The sequence below is a fragment of the Enoplosus armatus genome, chromosome 21 (assembly GCF_043641665.1).
Source record: "Enoplosus armatus isolate fEnoArm2 chromosome 21, fEnoArm2.hap1, whole genome shotgun sequence".
Lineage (NCBI taxonomy): Eukaryota > Metazoa > Chordata > Actinopteri > Centrarchiformes > Enoplosidae > Enoplosus > Enoplosus armatus.
Window position 1 is genome coordinate 19,083,992 of NC_092200.1, and position 20,286 is coordinate 19,104,277.

Genomic DNA, 20,286 nt, shown 5'->3' on the forward strand with positions numbered 1-20,286 from the left:
CACATTTACAGGCCACACACGATGATTTGGACGACCAATACAGCCCGAAAGAAAGATCAAAATCGTTACGGTTAACAGTCTAAATGTGCCGATTCACGACAAAGCCCCATGGCTAATATGGTGAGTGTCCGCTACGTACACAGCGCTCACAGTAATTCTAGGTGTTTCAAACAAAACAGATGCATATCTGGAACCGTATATATTACACATATCTAATATGTGATGCACGCACAAATGAACAGGTGAACAGTGAAACCATAAGAAAGTCATTCTGATCATTGTGTGGAAGAAACGTCTTAATAAGAAGCCAAAAACCACCTCAGAACTTTTTGTTTTTTGACAGTGTTAAGAATTAACTGCATTATTAGTGTTATTGAAGACATGCTGACCTGAGCCCCTCCCCATTACTTAATGATTAGATTAAACAGAAAATCTACTTCCATGGCAGTTTGGGCAACAATGATTCCATTTCTATTAAAAAAAATTTTTTTTAAAAAGAGGTCAGCCACATACAGACAACCTATGGGAGGCGTTTATCTGTCTCACCCTTAATGTAGATGAGTCCCACTTGTTCAGCACACTCATTCAGAGCTCGTCCGTTTCCTGCGATGGAGGGCGGCGTGGCAGAACAAGACCAGATAGGCTTCACTGGGATGCAAGCATCCCAGATCAGCCTGCTGCTGCTGCTGCTGCTGCTGCTGCTGCTGCTTTAGAGGTCCCATTGTATTTATATTGGACCGGATTACTGCGACTCTGCCCTGGAGATATACTGTACGGGGCAGGGTGTAGATGGGGAGATGGTTGAATGGAATGCCATTAGTGTTGTGATCTCAGTCATTGTTAGAGCGGCCAGTCTGTTTGGAATCAGGAGAGCCTTTATGCAAAGTGCTCGTGGAAATTATGATTGAGAAAATGGTGATCCTTTAAAAAATAAATAAATAAATAAATAAACTGATGAAATCTTTTGCTCATAATGCATCACGGGATATATGCAGACAGTCATGAAAAATGATGCCTATAGAAGGCAGGGGGGAGAAGGAGGGAAGAAAGAGGCGCGGTGGTGGTGTGTGTGTGTGTGTGTGGGGGGGTGCGGTGGGGGGGGAGTTGGATCTGTTTTTGCTATATTGCCTAATCCCGGCAACATCACACACCAACACCATCTGTCACCATTCACATTTGGAGTCAACCTGGACTGGACTGGTACTGGCTACTACAGACACGGGTAGCCTACTGGTGGGTGGGTGGATGGTGGGGAGGGGGGGGGGGGGGGGGGGGGGGGGTTAGGACCCCTCCCGCAGCCTTGTGGTCAGTCTCTCAAGCCGGAGCGGAGGTGGAGAGGGGCGGTGGGGTTCTGATTTGCCAAGCAGCATCAGCAGCACTCTGATGGTTCGGCGCGCTCGGAGAGGGTGCGGGGAGGGTGCGGAGCGGAGAGGAGAGACAGAGAGAGAGACGCGGTGATGCGGTGACACATGGCTGCCCGGACCGCCTGCACGCCCTGACTGCGGCTTTCCACTTTCCGTGCACCGGGAGAGGGACCAAGGGAGGCTGCCGCCGGAGAGGCAGGGAGGCTGCCGATAGGGATCGACCGCAGACGAGCTCCGAGGAGACCCGGGGTGGGGGGGTAGGGGGTGGACCATACACAGACCGCCGATCGGACAGCCTGCCCATCACACGTTGCTCCTCGGTAAGCCCGCTCCACCTGTCATTGGTCCACACCTGCAGTGTTTCGTCAGGCTAATTGTAGCTGGGAGGGTGGGGGGGGGCTGCTAACACCACGGCAGTCACAGTGCAGCAACAATTGTCCTCTGTTCCGATCTGAGGCGCTCTGATCTGCACTTGCATTGTTCCCACTTACCCTCACGCTGTTGTTCTGGTTTAAGCCACCAAAACAAAGGAGCTGTTTAAAATCCAGCTGTTTCTCATAGCATTAAAGGGCTTTGCATGTTTTTTGTTGTTGTTGTTGTTGTTGTTGTTTTTAAATGCCATATAGGATTTTGTCGGGGCCTATGTGGACAGCTTAGCCTACTCAAGGTGACATTAAAGTTTTATCCTCAGGCGTTTGCCTCAGCCAATAGCCTTGGCTGCTTGAAATGTGTTGGCAGTTGATTTGGAAGTTTCGGCTATGAGCAAACTTTTTCTTTTCTTTCCAAATCAATTCTATTACAAATATTCACGAGGTTCTTGTAATGTTTTCAAGGCTGTCACTTTTACGTATTGCCATTTTTTGTTTCTTAGCTTGTTTGAAATTCATTTAAACATTTTGTCCTGTCTTTCCTTGGTATAATGAGGAGTAGATAGAATTTTGCCGATGCACTGCGGCAGACTTTAAACACACTTCCGTGAGCACATTCCATTGTCATATATTTCGTGTCACTTTGGCGTGGGTTAAACAGTTGAGTTGAATTTTTCTACAAAAACAAAACAAAAACAAACCTAAACACGATTGCTTATTTCCACTATGACGGCCGTTACAGTAAGTTTATCCCTGCCGGGCCGCCGTAGCGATGGGAGATAACGTGTCCAAGCGGCTGAAGCTGATCTCGGCTACGGAGGCAGAGATGGAGGAGCGCTCCTTCCCAAACCCGTACCCCGACTGGGACCAGGGTGTCCTCACCTCCAACTCCGGAGCGGACGTGGACTACAATGAGCCCTTTGATGCAGAAGGAAAGGTGAGATGTTTTACTTCTGCAGTATTTAAAAAAAAAAAAAAGAAATTTGCTGACGTGCTAATAGAAAGTACGTTAGAGCTAGCTTTGCCCTGACTTGCGCTTGTGTAGTAGTCGCCACGACTTGTCACTTATTTGTTGTATGATTGATTTGGGTGTAGTGAGTAAACTGAGCCCGACTGAATATAGCAAACGGCCGTGCGAAATGGAGACACCGGGGGCATTAGCGCGACAATTCTTGTGTCTCGCCAGCTCACTTTAATGCATGTTGTTAAGTTGGCTAGTTGAAGCCGGTAGAACGTTACGCCAAGTTAGCTGGTTGAAGCTGGTAGAACGTTACGCCAAGTTAGCTAGTTGGAGCTGGTAGAACGTTACGCCAAGTTAGCTGGTTGAAGCTGGTAGAACGTTACGCCAAGTTAGCTGGTTGAAGCTGGTAGAACGTTACGCCAGGTTAGCTAGTTGGAGCTGGTAGAACGTTACGCCAAGTTAGCTGGTTGAAGCTGGTAGAACGTTACGCCAGGTTAGCTAGTTGGAGCTGGTAGAACGTTACGCCAAGCTAGCTAGTTGGAGCTGGTGAACGTTACTGCGTACCATAGTAATGTCTGGCTTCACACGGTAATTAAAACATGGCTCAGTGGCATTTGGTGTGGAGCGCTTAAGAGCATCAAATATTACGTTTGAAGTGTCGTTGTTGAGTAGCCCACCATTGTGCTAATTTTACAGCTGCAAGTGAAATGCGAAAACCTCTGCCATCTGCAATGCTTTGCGTCAAAACTTGACCCAGGTCAACTTATTGGCTGGGTGACCCCGCGTTGACGCCCCAGCTGGTGCCAATGCAGCCATTCCCATTCAAATGAATGAATGAGTGCAGTGCTATTGTCTGTCTGTCTTGTTTTTTTTTTTGTATTATTATTATTTTTTTTAACTCAGCTACTGATAAGACTGTACGAATAACAAACCAACACTTTAGCATTGTCTATATTTTTTGTATGAAATACACCCCAACACCACTAATAGCAAACGAGGTGTTGTATAAATTGTGTGTAGTATTATGTTGTGTATGGGGCTGCAGGCAGACCTTCAGGCTTTCAGCCTTGCGTGTCATCTTTAGTTGTTTTGCTTTGTTCTCTCCTTTCACCCATGGGTGATTGAAGCAGTGACTAAGCACTGAGAGAGCAGTGGTTATAATACTCTGGTCAGATTCTTTGGGTTTTAGTCTTTAGGACTGTCTGTTGTGTGGACTGGACTGGACTATGGACTGAAAATTTTGTTCACATTTGGGTCACAGACTGTGACTTTAATGAGTCTATTATATTATTATTAACTGTTATCATAGTTATTAACCATATAGGGGGAAAAATCGGTACAAAAATAGAATGTTTGTAAACCGAATCACTGTACAAGGCTGGTGAGTTCTAACTTCGTCCTCAAACACTTAGGAGACACAATCTGAGACACAACACTCTTGGAAAGACCCTTCAACAAGTACCAGAGACACAATCTGAGACACAACACTCTTGGAAAGACACTTCAACAAGAACTGTCAACACTCAAACAAGAGACTGATTCTATTAAGTCTTTATTAAACAGACAAATGGAAGAACCATCAGGTCCCGCAAACTTGGCTGAAGTGGAAATCAAGGCCACGTTAAAGAGGCAAGAGGAGATAATTGCCCAACTCAATAACAGCAGCAGCAATCAAAGCCAGAACGAGGAGCTCGCCACCCAGGCAGAAGCTGAGACTCTCCACCAAGCGGTGGAGGAGGTCCACATGGAGCTCCCGTACCGCCCCTCAAATTGTCCAGTGTGGGCAAGACAGCCACCACAATACCACTTCAATGAGGTGAGGACTCTGCAAGGGCGCCTGCAGGAAACCGAGTATTATCTCCAGCAGGAAAAAGAAATGAAAATGAAGGCCGACCACAGCAGAGACATCGCGTTGAGCAAACTCCGGGCATCAGAGACGACACTGGCGAAGGAGTTAAGCTTGAGAGTCAGGCATGAGAAGGAGGTACAGAGGCTCAATGAAGACCTATATAAATTGAGTCTGTCCTACGAAGTGCCACAAGCTGAGTCCCAGGGCGAGCCAGCTACCACTGACCAACGCAAAGACGATCAGTCTAATGTCCACATAAGATTCAGGCTTCAGTTTAAGGATAGAGTCCTGAAGGACCTGAAGCTGGTCGAGAGGCTGGAAGCTGAAAAAGAAGCCCTTGAGCAGGAGATGGAGGAGATGAGGCAGAAAGAGGCCTGCAGAGAAGAGGCGACTTCTGAGCTGGAGGACCTAAAGAGGCAGCTGCAGGAGATGACCAGCTCCAACCTCGAGCTGGCCTCCAAATTGAGAGCGCAGGAAGAGGCCAATCAGGCGCTGGAGAAAAAGGTGGAGGCTCTCACGAATGAGATGAACACCCAAATGTGCCAGCTGATCCACCTGAAGGAGCCCGCCGCGGTCACTGAAGAGGTCGCCGCTCCGGAGAAGGTCCAGGACGGAGAGAAGAAGCCATCCGTGTGGAGGCGGTTCAAGAAGTCCATCACTCCAAAACACCGCCGCAAGTACAAGAGGCAGGGGAAGGAGAAGCAGGACCGCGAGTGAGACAGAAACACACACGCACGCTCACACAGGCCGCGACAGGCCATAGGGCAGCGCGGAGGTTCAGTGTTAGTCCTGACGGACAGAGGCAACTTGGTTTCTGTGTGTCAGGAATTTGCATGTCCTCTCTGTTTCTGCGTGGGTTTACCCCGGGTACTCCGGTTTCCTCCCACACAACTACTACCACAAAAACTATACTGCAATAATTAGAAGTAAAAAGTTAAATGAAAAAATAAATTCCATAAATATACATACTTCCTGTATAGTTGTATTTCTGTAGAGCAATGTTAAGTATTGAGAGTATTCTACTTTGATATTGAGGCAACTGCCTTGTCAATAGTGTTGGTTTGGGGGATGTAAACAAGAAGTTTAACGTTGGAACGTTAACGTGGAGTCAGTTAGCTGTGGGCTACAACATGAGCCCCCCCCCCCCACATTTGTGTACATTTTGGTAAATTGACCATTTAAAGGTATGCTGAATTAGCTATCAGCAGTTCATGTTTGCAGAGCGCCCATGGGCGTACAGACAGCCGTCACTGGATTATTTTGATACTGCAGAAAACATGATGATTCTAAAGCAAGTTTCTCAGAAACTGCTCTGAGGTTGATTTCGTGATGGATATCACACAATTTTGATTTGTGAAAAGACAAAAGTGTCCAAATTATTGAAATTCTGAACACGCGCAACTAATATGAATCTATTATATGTACCACAAAAAATAATGACAATATATAAAGGAGGCGGATTCAAGAAAACATACCAACACATTTCTTTTTGAGTAAATGTACTACCGTTATTTTCATGTATACTGATCTCAAATCTGCATGTGGTGTAGCGGTTGGTGGTGCTATGGGGCTTGCAGGTCAGTAAAACAACTACAACCGTGGACTTTAATCATCTTGAACATTAATTCTGTAAAGAGAGGCAAAGTGTGCATGCATGTGTGCGCACATATCATACTATTGGCAAGCATTATTAATACTGCAGGCGGTTAGAAGTGAACGTCACGACAGTAGTGAGTAAGACGACATCAGTAGTAAATAGTAGTAAAATGGCACAATAACAACGATATATGGCAACAAGAGAAGGCAATTTCTGAAGGAATTGCGGTGTGAATGCCGGCTGTTGAAAAGCTGACACTAAACTGGATTGCTGGCTGTATGAAAAAGCAGCTGAATGAGTATGAAATATGTGGGAAATGCTCTCAATACAATGAATGGCATTTAAAAGTTGAATTAACCTCAGATTACATTAAAACATGTCAAGGTTTGAATGGAGTTTCTAGCTCAAACTATGAATGAAGAGTAAAGACGCGAGGATGTCTCAGCGACGCTTCTGAGAACTCCAAAACTGGCTTGAGAATCATCATGTATGTTTGAGTGTCCAACTCCACGAATTAGCTCCGTGTGTCCACAGATGCAGTCAAAGGTCGCCATGGTGACGGTAACCAGTTCATTTCACTGAGATTTTAGCTCAGGCGCACCACTTGAAGTCCAGCTCACCAGGGAGAGACCGTTAGCTCCTGTCGTCTTAATAGAAACACTGTATAGAAACACCCCCCCCCCTTTCCTGGAAAAAATATTCCTTGAATATTTTGGAAAGTATGAAAGTTATGAATGAGAAAAATGAACAGCCCTTGTGTCCTAATTGAGCTGAATATTTTGATATTTGAATGAAGTTTCTACATTGAAAAATAAGGAAGGAGTGGCATGCCAAAAAAAAATAGCAGCAGAAATAATAATGTTTATAGTAATATTTTTTTTGTCTGGCTTTCCCTAGCAGCAGCAGCAGCAGCACCAGACCTAGAGCTGGGAAACCTATTCTCGAAACGGTTCCTGTTCACTTATCCACTTAGGCCAGCGGGTAGGAGTAAGTGGCCCTTGAGTCCAACAAATAGCTCCTGAGTTCCTTGCACACTCCCTGTTTTTGTTTGAAGAGGTGGCGAGTGAGAGGCTTTGATTCAGGGAGCTCCCCAAGCTCTTCTTTTTTTCATACGGTTCACACTGTAGGCTGGCTGCGAACGGAGCCCGGAGAGACTTAATCAACTCCATATCCACGATCAAACCAGGCTTTGAAGCGCGGTCTGCTGACCCTTTGTTGCTAAATCTGTAAAGGTAAATAGACCCTTGAGCCTTGTGGAAAATAACATAATTAACATCTCGAGTTTCCCAAAATTAATTCTTATGATGAAAAGTCCGGGTCACAACCGACTGGCTGATATCTGAGAAATGATCAAGCTTTCCGCTCTCTACAGTATGTAATAATCCAGTAAATGATGGCGGCGGGTTCCATTTAGCTGCTTCAGCTTCAGGGTCCTGGTATTGTGCATGATGGCTCACTGTCTCACTTACTGGGACACTTAAATACAACGGGGCCATTGTTAACTTTATCTTTAAGTCTCTTAAATGTATGAAAATGGTAAATAAAACTAAATGCCCTTCACAAAATTCTAGAGCCCAAGTTGACATGTTTGATATTGCTGGTTTTGTCTGACCAATGATCCAGAAGCCAAAGAGATTTAACGTGTCAATTAAGGCAAAATGTGTTTGAGAAGCTGGCTGGGGTTTTACAAATACTGCCCCCTCTCTCCTCCCCAGGTGAGCGCGGCGTTCAAGAGGAAGGTCCAGAATAAGATCAAAGATCTCCTCCAGCAGATGGAGGAGGGCCTGAAGACGGCCGACCCCCACGACTTCTCCACTTACACCGGCTGGACAGGTCTGTCGCCAAGCACTGTACAACTGGTGAAAGACATGCCAATTCCGTGTGTCAGGTTCAGACTGTGACTGATCCCCGCTATCTTCCTATCTTCACCGGCAGGCATCGCCTTGCTGTACCTCCAGCTGCACCGGGTGTCCCACGACGCCTCCCACCTGCAGAGGGCACTGGACTACGTGAAGAGGACCATGAGGATCCTGAATGGCCGCAAAGTGACGTTCCTGTGCGGCGACGCGGGGCCGCTGGCGGTGGGCGCGGTGGTCCACCACAAACTGAACAACGATGCCGACAGTCAAGACTGCCTGTCCAGGTGAGAGGCCGGGACTGTGGATGTTGGTATGGATATGATTCAAAAAATAAAGAGCCAGAGTTCCCGAGTTTTATTTACCAGCAGCTGAATATAGTTAACCCTGAAGTTAACCACAACTCTGCCCAAAGGAGGCTCCCTCGCGTTCCCTCGACCAGGCTGCACGATTATGGCCAAATTGATAAATACGATTATTTGGATCTATATTGAGATCATTTATCGCGATTATTATTCATTGATTTTAGGGACCAAATATTTTTATTGCACTTTCACGTTCAAATAAACAGAGCGCCGCTTTCACTTGTGGTGTTTAGCACTCTTTGCATACGATTTGTTCTTGCTCACGCTGGTCCAAGCTGGCTGTTAGTTTAGGAAGCGCTTGACTTGATGTGCAGCTGAGTTTTCTATGAGCAGGGCGAGCGTTTTAAACGTCAATATATATCGCATTCGATCGTGCTCATTTAATTGTGGGAAGCCAAAATCGTATATTAATCGAGATTATTATTTGATTCATTGTGCAGCCCTACTCCATACCCTAAAACATCCCCCTTATGGAATGAATTAACTGGAGCCATAAAAGTGGCCTCTCTTATGCTATATACTTGTGGGGTGGCTGCCCAAGTACAGCGCTGCGTCTTTAATGGTAACCGCAACCCTGTCAACGTTTCTTGATCTAACACCAGAGCCTGTGTGTGTGTGTGTGTGTGTGTGTGTGTGTGTGTGTGTGTGTGTGTGTGTGTGTGTGTGTGTGTGTGTGTGTGTGTGTGTGTGTGTGTGTGCATCGGTCAGGCTCCTCCAGCTGCAGCGGCCCGTGCTGAGTTCTGACTCTGAGATGCCGGATGAGCTGCTGTATGGCCGGGCTGGCTACCTGTATGCTCTGCTCTACGTCAACAAAGAGATAGGAGCCGACACGGTGGATGAGAGCATCATTACGAAGGTGAGACACACACACACACATGCATGCATGTATTTTTAAATGTATACCCTTAGTTATGCTAATGTGTAAAACTTTGCTCAGTGCAAGTTTTAACTCAACATCTAGTCCTCATGAAGCATGAACATGTTGCGGATTTTGGTCTTGGACTCCCATCTGAGACGCAGATCTTCATTACGGTGCAGCAGAATACTGAATTCAGATGTGTAAAGCTTCTCCTTTCACTGTCAGAGCCGTCCGTAAGTAGTAGTAGTAGTCCATAATCGATGTCAGGCTGGGTTGAAAGTAACCCAAGCTCGTATTAATAGCTATGGGCCAGCTATTGGTCACCACTCTGTCGGAGGTTGACCACAATGACCGGAGATCAGCCCCCATGTACCACCACAGGGTTCATTTTGGCTCCCGATTTTGAATGTGTCGCTAACGTTACTAGCTAGCCAGTCCAACTGCCCTCGTGCAAGAAAATAAGACTTGTAACATTAACACATTAGATACGATAAGGCATTCTTTTTTTTTTTCATCCAACTAAGAGGTGTAAACAAAATAATGTAGAAAATACCATTTTTGCCCTTTGTTTTGAAAAATGTAAACATTCAGCAGTGGCTCATAATTCTCACTGTAACAGTTAAAGCACCCAAATACTGACATATTGTCGTATATCTATGCTTAAACTCCTGTCGCATTAGTTTTAGTACTTTGGCACGGTCCGACTCTGCAGTGAGAGGCTGCCTGGACGCTGTGGGGAAGAGGACTCGCCTCCCAGTCTGGGTTGGACTCGTTCCGCTAATCGCTAAAAATGAACTATTTTGCTGCAGTCGGCACCATCTTTAATGGCTGCTTGACAAACTATGTAATGGAGACACTAATATCTGCCGATATATCAGCCTGACCGATAGCTGTAGTTTATGTCCATACATAAAGAGGAAGTGTGTCACCTTCACCTCTGCTCTCTCTCTCTATAGCAGAGGAGGTGAAACTTCAGATGATAGACACAACGATTTTTTTTGAATGTCACAATGCATCTATTAGAAGAAAAATGGACTAGTACCAAGGTGCAGAGGACACACACACACACACACACAGTCGATGATAATCCCTCCACACTCTATTTTGATTATTTATTTAAGCACGCACACACTCACTGCAGACACCGCAGGACCAGCTGTCACATTTGGTAAAGTGCCAGGCCAAAACACATGTACTGTTCACACACACACACTCACACACACACACACAGTGACAGAAGGGCCGCGAGAGTAGGCAGCAGCAGTGGGCTCACAGACGCAGAAGTGTTAGATGGAGATGTTATTATGACTAATGAAGGAATAAAAATGTGAAACTTTAAAGCTCCCGTTTCCCATTTTTCATTCTCCTACTCACTGGGGTATTTGTGTGTGTGTGTGTATTACACATAGTTTTCTGCTTGGGTTGGTCATGAGCATTACTTTGTCTCCTCTGACTGACAGCTTGTGGCATAGAGTGCTGAAAAAGACAGTTTCAGCAGAGGGTTTATGTTTGTTTTTTCCACCAGCAGATTGTCTATTGTTACACAGTTCCTCCACTTTGTGCCAGCTCGAAGAAAAATGAGAAAAAAGTACAAAGGTTTTGTGTGTATTCCAGAAAACATCAACTTAATGCCGATCTCCGTGATTTTTACTGGAAAGTCAAGTGGGAAAATGTTAAAGGTTGAAAGACAGTATCTTAAAATCCCTGACTGTTGACATCGTCTGACAGGATATATCGTCATTTTGACCAACCTTAGATGATGGTACTCGAGTAAAGATCTGGCCATCCTCAAAACTGTTCCTCCTCCTGGTATCAGGTATATATCAATACCAATAGTCATAGCAATCTGACTTTTAACAGCCCCCTTTTTTTTTTTTTTGGCCTTTTAAAGGCAACGTTCCGATCACTCAGATCTTCTTTAGGTGAATAAGATTAATATTGGCCCAGTATGCCGATGAACTCTATATGACGTAGCAGGCTGCTGTCCGGGCTCCAGCGACTGCTTATGTCAGCATGTCCTGACAGCCCTGACTTAACTTGAACATCCAGCCTGTTCAATCCTCTTGCCGCTGAATCCCACGGGCTTCGCTTCTTGTTTTGCAGTGATTTGATTTACGCTGCGAACAGATTAATTCCCCCTAAATTCCATTTTCTCCCTTCAAGAGACACAGTTGACTGCTTATTTGAATGCATATAGAAGCCCATGAAGATGCATGTGTGTGCATACATTTAAATGAAAATGTTTTCTCAAAAGAAGTGTAATTCCTCCACGCTCCAAGTGAACGTTGGCAGTATAGCTGAGTGTAGATGTACAGGACGTGTAAATGAGCTAGCTGGCTGTAAATCTGCTCTGTCATGAGGGAGGCAGTGCTGCTGCTGCTGCTGCAGAACTGTTTTCCTTTCTTTTCCACTCACTCCATCCTGCATGGGGACAGCAAACTGCTGACTCAGAACCCCCAGCCCCTAGACCTACCCTCCCCCACACACATATATATATATATATATATATATATATATATATATATATATATATACACTGCACTGTATAGGCAACACAGCTGAACAGAAACCCACAGCGTGGCTTGTAAAAACACCCTCAACACAGCCTGAAATGTGACTACTAAAACGCGCCACCAACCTAACATAAAACCCCACTATCTGGTCCTTAATCAATCCAAGCTGCACACAGCAATACATAAACGCATGCGCAAACCATTTTAGCGTAGAGCTGAATTAAGAGCGTCGTCTTGGTGAATGCCAGTCTCAGAATCTGATTCTGATCCCTAAAAATGTTGCATTCTCCTGCATTTGTTTTCCTAAAATACATGATAAAGAGACAGGAGCTGAAACGGCTTGTTTCAGACAGAGGGTGAACTGGGGGGGGGGGGGCTGCATGAAGGGCCAATAGAAGATAAATCAGGCCTTTTTGGAACTGCGAATCATGCAAAACTCCTCTAGTGGAATCCCAAAAATATAGAGCTGGAAATGAGCATAATAGCTCCCCTTTAAAGGGGAACCCAAACTCCTGACACAAGACTATAGTCTTTATTAGTTGTATTGAGTTCTACACGTGCCTAAAACTGAGACCAGGGAACCCTGACTGAACTCAATTTCGGAACTGAAACCTGATGCAGTCGTGGGTCAGGTAGCAGAAACATCCGCAGCACATGCTGATATTGCGCCTGTAGAGAAAGGGATCGGACCTCTGGCTTCCCTATTATTGAGTTTAGCTGTTGACCTTCTCCGCTAATTTTTTCTTCCTCTCAGGGCATGCTTGGCCCTCTGTTTGCTTTCCCCACATTCGCTCTTTCATTCCGGGAGGCGGTGATGCATGTGTGTAGGGCTCCGTTAGCCCTAAACAGATTTCAAATGTCAGTGGAGTCTACCGTGTCTTTTTAAGGCTAGCCTTTTCTTTTACTGTTACATTTACACATTCATAGTCTTGACCTTTCTTGCTTCTTTTACATTTTAATGCTCAGCATGAGAAAGAGCATCATGCATGTGGAGCATAAACTTGATGTAATTCCAAATTTCTATAAATAATCTCTGTCCAGCAGTCTTGTACTGAATTACGAGGCGACTGAGAACAGTGAGAGACATGGATGTTAATTCTGTATAATTAAAAATATACTTAAATTGGAAGTGACGAGTTCACACAGTTCATCACCTTGCATTGCTGGGAAACTTAGAATGTTAGACTTCAGCCTCTCATTGCTTTAGTATTTGTCCTTTACTGGATAAAGTTTCACTTCACGCCTTTGTGTTTGACTCTGTGGACAAATGAGTGGCTCTGAGGACACTTCAAACAGCGTATGAATGGTAAAAATACAAGCAGAGCACGGGAGCATGGGCCAGAACACTATTGAAAGCTGAGCTCCGATCAAGAGAAACTAAAGTACTTGTAGTACTTGCCAGAGTCTGAGCTAAAAGCAGATTATTGAGGATTTCGGGAAGCGTTGTTCCTGCACTATGCAAGACCCTGTGAACCCTCCTGAAGAAGGAAATCTCTCAACAACAGTGCCATTTCTGCACATCCATACATATTATTAACTGGTGTGCCACAATCTTCAATCAATCTTCAATCAATCTCTTGATTTAATTCAGGGTTGTAATAAACGTCATCATTCAAAATCTCTTATCGTTGGAGTCTGAAGTTTGTTAAGTATGACACTGCAAAATGTCCAGTCTATAACATAATCCTGGCTAATGTCTGGAACATGTTTTTATGTTTGACTAACCAGTGTTAATATTTGATATAATGATATTTGAGTACAAATGGTAGAAGAAACAGACGACACACTGCAAAGAAAATTCTTACTAACAGTTAAGGCCCTCAAATGCTGGAATATTGTCAATAAAAACAAATGAATAACAACCAGGATCAAGATTCGTTGTTCTATAACTGTATGTTTCTGCATTGCGCTGGCTGTGAAAACCAGTTCCCCCCTCTCCGGGACAATGTGTCTAAATGTAATCTAATCGCTCCAATCCTCAGGTGGTGACGGCCATCGTGGAATCGGGGAAGAACATGTCAGCAGAGCAGAAGAAGACGGATCGCTGCCCTTTGCTCTACGAGTGGCACAAGAAGCAGTACATCGGTGCTGCCCACGGCCTGGCCGGCATCTATTGCATGCTCATGCAGGTAAGAGAGGGGGAGAGGCAGAATGCAGTGTTTTCCCACTGGCTGAGAATTTTACTTGGTGGTGGTGGACGGCGCGGCAGCTTTGTGACGGTCCGGTTCAGTAATCAACTACCCATAGTCCGGAGGCGAGGGTAGATGGGTAGATGGACCTAGTAGAGTCTATGTATGGGCAACACTGGAATGGGAACCAGTGGTTTCTTGTTGTGATCTATGATCAATGTGGGTTTTTGGTCCTTCGGTCAACTGCAGAGTTGGTGATTATTCTCTGTGGGTTCGTCACTGCCAGCCCCCCAATTTTATTTATATGGCGCCAAATCATAACAAACAGCAGGTCTAGACCGTACTCTTTCAGATATTATTACAGAGACCCAGCAGTTCTCACCATGAGCGTGCACTTGGTGACAGCGGCGAGGAAGAACTTCCTTTTTAACAGGAAGAAACCTTGAGCAGGTCCAGGCTCAGTTAAAGTACATTATTATAGACATTTGTGTCTATAAGTAATGTGTTGCAAACTCATGTTCCAAACGTTCATTTCTCTCATTTTCCCATTTTCTTAGATTGCAGAAACAATTATAGGGAATTGTAGGAAAAGATGGTTTAAATACGTAGGCCAGTATATTGGCACTTGCGATATTGATACTTACTGTCGATCCGTCAGAATTAGGACCACATTGCCCATAAACCCTGTTGCAATAAAGATAAGGTCAAACCCTCCTGGCACAGCTCTGCCATTTATGGTAATGTGTCTAAATGTTGGCAAAATACAGCAGACTCTTTTCAGTCATCAAATTCTCCAGTGACTCAGCTTCATTATTGGCAAGAGAACCATCTTTTAAAGCGTCCCAGTGTACAGTGCAGCAAGAAACATCCATCAGTAGGTCAGTGGTTTAATGTTGGCGTTTGAAGGGTCTTACTGTCCTCTGTTCCTGTTCACTGATGTTCTCATTAACACGCTGAAGTCCTTGCGGGAAATGAATAATTCATGTCTACTTCAATCTGAGGGTGTGTGTTGCTTCCATTTGGACCAGTTAAAGCTACAGTAGGCAATATTATTGAGTTACAATTTTGGTTGAAATAACTCATTTTGACCATTGCATGTCACTAAACAACATCTAATTGAAGGGCTCCTTTTAAGAAAATGTATGTCTGTGAGCACCCGCCCCCCTTTTGTATTTAGCCTTTCAAAAAACTGGACCAGGTCTGAATCAAACAACCAGTCAGGGTAATCAGGGGGTTCTGTGTCTTGATCCCTCTCTTCCAACTGTTCAGCTGTGCAGTTTGTGCAGTTTTGGGAAAACATTTTCTTTCCAGGTAGCACCCCTAAGCAATATTGGAAACGTGTCTGCCAGCAGAAATTCAGCCGAACTTTGTCTCTGTCTGTCTCCAGCCAGGAGCAAGGGTCCATGCAGACATTCTGTCGGAGTTGGTCCGTCCCAGCATCGACTACGTCCGCCACAAGAGGTTCCGTTCGGGGAACTTCCCGTCGTCGCTGAGCAACGAGAGTGACCGGCTGGTCCACTGGTGCCACGGCGCCCCTGGCGTCATCCATCTGCTCATCATGGCTCATAAGGTGAGACCCGCTCATGCTTTGTATCACGTGGGTCCGCGTTGAAACAGCTGAACAACATCAAGTATCTGCCTGAAGTGATCCAGACATTATGAAACCGCCCCGTCCGTCTGAACAACACTGACACCTTGTGGTATGGCTTTGCACTGCATGGACAGTATAAGGTGTTACCATATATGTTGAAACGTGTAGTATGTGGCCATTTTCAAGAGAACAGTTGTAAAAGTGCCTAGTCTTTTTTATTTAACTCACACTTTATCTTGTCGACAGATGGGATATGAACCCCCCCCCCCCCCCCGCTGATTAAACACCAGCTATCTTTCATTTCAGTAGCCTTGCCAGTGCATACACACATACACACACATACTGCAGTAATGCATTGTAGACTCATTTTCTTCTTTTCCTTGCCCATTAGGGAGGGCCGCTTGGCAGCTAATGCGCTGCCATTCTGGCATTCTCATTGCTCTCACTAATGCAGAGACTCTTTGGCACCACACAGAGAACAAAGCACAATGGGAGACACGACTGCTTATCGCGGTCACACGATTGACTTGTTCGCAACAGAGCTTCCATTTGAAGAATCCGGGAGCACAGGAAGATGTCAAAGGCTCCAAGGAGTGCTGCATCGCTCTTGTTGCTATGCAACACAACAGCTTGTCAATAATACCAGCCACATGATTCATTTGCTCACCTTAAAGGCCCCATGAAATATGAAATGATGATATATTTCCCTTTTGAAACGGGTCAAAGAGGGGGTCATTCTTTTTTTTTTTTTGTCCTCATCTGTTATTTACCAATCACAATGTATCCATCCAGTCTGAAATTCATTAAGGAACCATGCCTTTCATCTTAACAACCTTAACCAAACACAGTGGAAATGACACTACTACATGTGCACAAAACAACAGAAAACACACACACACATTACCAGGTTATTACAGTGAATTTACTGAGGGCAGTTAAGTCAGTTGCAGGATTGTTAGTTAAGTCCATGACTGGTTGCCATATCTTGATAAATCCTTTGATATTGTCATGTGGGTCAGTTTTTCCAAAGGTGGTATTACCATAACATACTTACCACTGAGGGAGCATCTTTAGAAATCCAGAATTTAGGAATAGCATTTCTTGCTAAATATAGCAGTATTAGTTGTGCAGAGGGTGCAGGATGACATCAGCTCTGATGCGTACACTGTATTTCAGGAAGCAGCTGTATTCCAAGAAGCTCAAGTGCCCATTTCATAGGAGCGAGTTGTCACGCTGCCTAAAATGGCTGCACGTGTTCCAACTAGCGGCTAAGGAAAACGATGTGCTAACTCTACTAGCTCGTTTTACTGGTATTTACTGGATCCCTGAATCATACACCTCTTCACGCAGAGGTGGAGTAACTCTGATCGGGATCAGGTTGAAAATGTTTGCCTGATAAACTGATAAAATGTTTCTGTCAGTCAACAAATTGATTACTAGTCTGCGATGCCAGGGGTCAGCACACCTAGGTCCCCGCCTGGCAAATGCACCCAACCCCAATGCCTATCGCTGTCAGTGGTGGGCCCACAAGGCTGCGCCCGACCGGGCCCCTAGGGTCAAGATCTGGCCACCAGATGGCTGGCAAGCTTCCCTCCCAGGTCTGGCTCCACAAGGGGGTCCCGGTTTCCCTATTGCGGGCGAGGTGCTGCAGCTCCCTCTTGGCCAATTCTGACGATTAAAATGATGTTAAATGGAGCATGAGTTCGACAGGCGGATTGGCGCGGCGTCAGCAGTAACGCGGCTGTTGTACCGAACCGTTGTGGTGAAGACGGATTCCAACCCTCACCTGTCATGAGCTTTGGGCAGTGACCGAAGGAACGAGATGGCGGATACAAGCAGCTGAAATGTGTTTCTACCTTAGGGTGGCCGAGTTCATTCTTAGAAATAGGGTTGGGAGCTCGCTCGGAGTAGAGCCGCTGCTTATTCGCGTCAGAAGGAGACAGTTGAGGTGGTCCGGGCGTCTGATCAGGACGCCTCCTTGATGCCTTCTTTTGGAGGTTTTTTCCGGGCACATCCAACTGGTAGGAGACCCTGGGGTATAGACCCAGAACACGCTGGAGAGATCATTTATCTCCCCCCTAACTGCGAACGCGCTGAGGGACGCCTGGACTACCTCGCTTAGACTGCTGCCAGCTCCGTGAACACAGGCTGCTGCTTTTCAAAGCACTGCTTCCCGCTTGGAGCCATCGGGGACCTCACACTACTGCGGGAGGCTGGCTTTTATAATCACACCTAATCAGACAAATTGTCAGATATCCACTATGTTCACACTCATGTCTCAGTTTGTCTCATCAGCTTCATACGTATCCGACCGGTCTTCTGTCAGCTCTGTTATAAAAAAAACGTAGTTGCATCACTCTACTCTGGATTAGATGTATTACCTACTAATGAGGTCTGGGCATGAGGGAGCATTTAGTCTTTTATAAGGGCTCAACTCTTATCTGTTCTCCAGGGAAAGATACAACACACCAACCAGCCTCTCAGGAAGCTGATGTTTTACAGCAGATATTTTGTGCTGATATTCTGTATCCTTGAAATTTGGGAGTTTGATGCCAAAATATACAAGTAATTACTGTTGCCCTGAGATATTTTTTTCACGCCAGAGTATAAAGAAACAATGTTTTCAGTAGACTACGTAGTCAAAAGTTGACAAAACTACAAAAGATTATAGTAACGTTGTGAATTTTCAGAATGCTGACGTCTGTCATGAATCAGAAGTGCAAGGACAGCACACTTGAACTGCCTCACCTCATTAACGCTGGTTGTTGCGGGCTACTCTGTTGTAACCATTCATTGGGCCTCGTCCGCGTCTCCCCAGGTGTTTAAAGAGGAGAAGTACTTGAAGGAGGCTGCAGAGTGTGCCGAGGTGATCTGGCAGCGGGGCCTGCTCAGGAAAGGCTACGGCATCTGCCACGGCACCGCCGGCAACGGCTACGCCTTCCTGTCCCTTTACAAGCTCACCCAGGAGAAGAAGTACCTGCACCGCGCCTGCAAGGTAAGAGCAAGCGTCAGCCCCCCCACGGCCCGGCTGACCGTGTCTTAACTGGATAGCGTGGTATGTCGGGCCCTCCTCCCCAAAATCCCAGCAAAGGAGCAGTTGAGTATTCTTTGGAACAATGGCTTAAACGATCAAAGTAGCTTAAAAGAAAGTAGCTTTTTGAAAGCGAAATAAAGAACATTTCGTGTGCATTCAATCAATTCGATTTCTAGTGTTTTTGCCTTTTCTCAACATGTACTGTCTTTAAACATGTTACCACCTTTCCTCTAGTTTGCCGAGTGGTGTTTGGACTACGGGACCCACGGCTGTCGCATCCCAGACAGGCCGTACTCTCTTTTCGAAGGTACCAAATTTTTATTCCTCCAACCGTCCGCCAGATACAAACAAAAAACTTTGACATTTTGCAAGAACCTTCTCAATCGATGTAATAGCAGGCCTGTAATTTGTATTGCGAACATTAAGTCTGCAGCCGCTGCCTCTTATTCCATCAAAGGTCAATTATACAATTTTACATTATTATTATTATTGTTATTATATGCAGATTTTAGCGTAAGATTTTTTTTTTGCTTGTAATGTGATTAATTTAAGATAACAAAGATTGTATTTGAGCGAAACTAAGCACACATCCAGCACACTAAAACAGCCTAATGTTACCTCAGGCAGGCTGAAAGAAACACGTAGTCTGTTTTTAGTGGAACCTTTTGAATTTTGAGGCTCGATGTGGAGCAGAGAGAGCAAAAAAAAAAAATGTATCAGCGAAAGCCATTAACGGCCATTAATCATTAATCTCCCAACAATTACCACTTCAGCACACAAGCAGACAAAAGCATGAACACGTAACTGGCGAGGCGCTTGACCTCAACTTGACACGAAAAACACAAATGTTGGATATTAAAAATACCCACATGTCCAAGTACAAATGATCCTACAAGGCAGCATCTTTATCATCATTATTAAACAGCATTTCAATCAAGTGTCAGCTCCGAAGTGTTAGCATATTTCACATTAGCTCGTGTGGTACAACTTGACTGATGGACAGCGAAGTCCTTAGCTGGCAGTAACTGGTGCGTTTCTCCTCTCAGGTATGGCGGGGGCCATCCACTACCTGTCAGAGATCGAAAACCCAGAAGCTTCCCGTTTCCCTGCCTTTGATCTTTAACCTGCCACCTGACGGGGCCGAGTATGACGAAGGGAGGGGGGGGGGGGGGGCGTGGGACAAACTGCTTTGCAAACGATTTTGTGTTGGAGCAAACATATGGTTTGGTTTACGAAATTGAAAACGTCCGAAAAGATGAAGGGAAGATTATTCTTCGGGACAAAGGTACATGTTGAGTGTTGTTGATACATTGAAAAATAGCAGCAGCAGGTGGACTGAAGAAGACTAGGTTAACGGATGATTCCGTCTCTTGAAGATGGACACTTGCATCCTGTGGGGGCCTATCATAGGAACCTTGTCCTTCAGCTCTGAGGTCCCCTGGCGTCCTCCAGTGTGTCATGGTGAAGACACGGACCCCCATGTTTATTGGCAGCTGGCGTGGACACCGAAGAAGACACTCGAAGCCCCTCAGCCTTCAACATCGTAGCTCCTAGGCCAAGAAAGAGGGTGTGTGTGTGTGTGTGTGTGTGTGTGTGTGTGTGTGTGTGTGTGAAGTGAACTAAAGCTTGTTTTGGTATGTCTATGCCTCTGCATGCTCACTGTAATTGGCTCTTGTCCTGTCAATGTAGTGCTTTCCTCTTGTGTTTGTAAGTGTGCCGTTTCACTTCTCCAGGTATTTGTCGCATCGTGGGGGGAAAAAGGTTTCACTCGTCCACATAGCATTAGCTACTGTATCAATC

The 20,286-nt window shown here is 45.4% G+C and overlaps 1 protein-coding gene across 1 annotated transcript; it reads left to right on the forward strand.

Annotated features, from left to right (window-relative positions):
- Positions 1-2,486: 2,486 nt before the first annotated feature.
- lancl2 (LanC lantibiotic synthetase component C-like 2 (bacterial)) lies at positions 2,487-19,609 on the forward strand. The gene is made up of 9 exons (XM_070928351.1): positions 2,487-2,669; positions 7,855-7,972; positions 8,075-8,282; positions 9,069-9,216; positions 13,715-13,861; positions 15,249-15,431; positions 18,271-18,447; positions 18,721-18,793; positions 19,533-19,609. The coding sequence occupies exons 1-9, from the start codon at positions 2,505-2,507 to the stop codon at positions 19,607-19,609; spliced, it is 1,296 nt and encodes a 431-aa protein (XP_070784452.1). The 5' UTR covers positions 2,487-2,504.
- The last annotated feature ends 677 nt before the right edge of the window (positions 19,610-20,286 follow it).

What these genes read in the sequence shown, in the direction of transcription:
- lancl2 (XM_070928351.1), top strand. Translation starts at nt 2,505, where the DNA reads ATGGGAGATAACGTGTCCAAGCGGCTGAAGCTGATCTCGGCTACGGAG. An exon ending in CCTTTGATGCAGAAGGAAAG is followed by an intron (nt 2,670 to 7,854) that starts GTGAGATGTTTT and finishes TCTCCTCCCCAG; the next exon opens with GTGAGCGCGGCGTTCAAGAG. An exon ending in TCTATTGCATGCTCATGCAG is followed by an intron (nt 13,862 to 15,248) that starts GTAAGAGAGGGG and finishes GTCTGTCTCCAG; the next exon opens with CCAGGAGCAAGGGTCCATGC.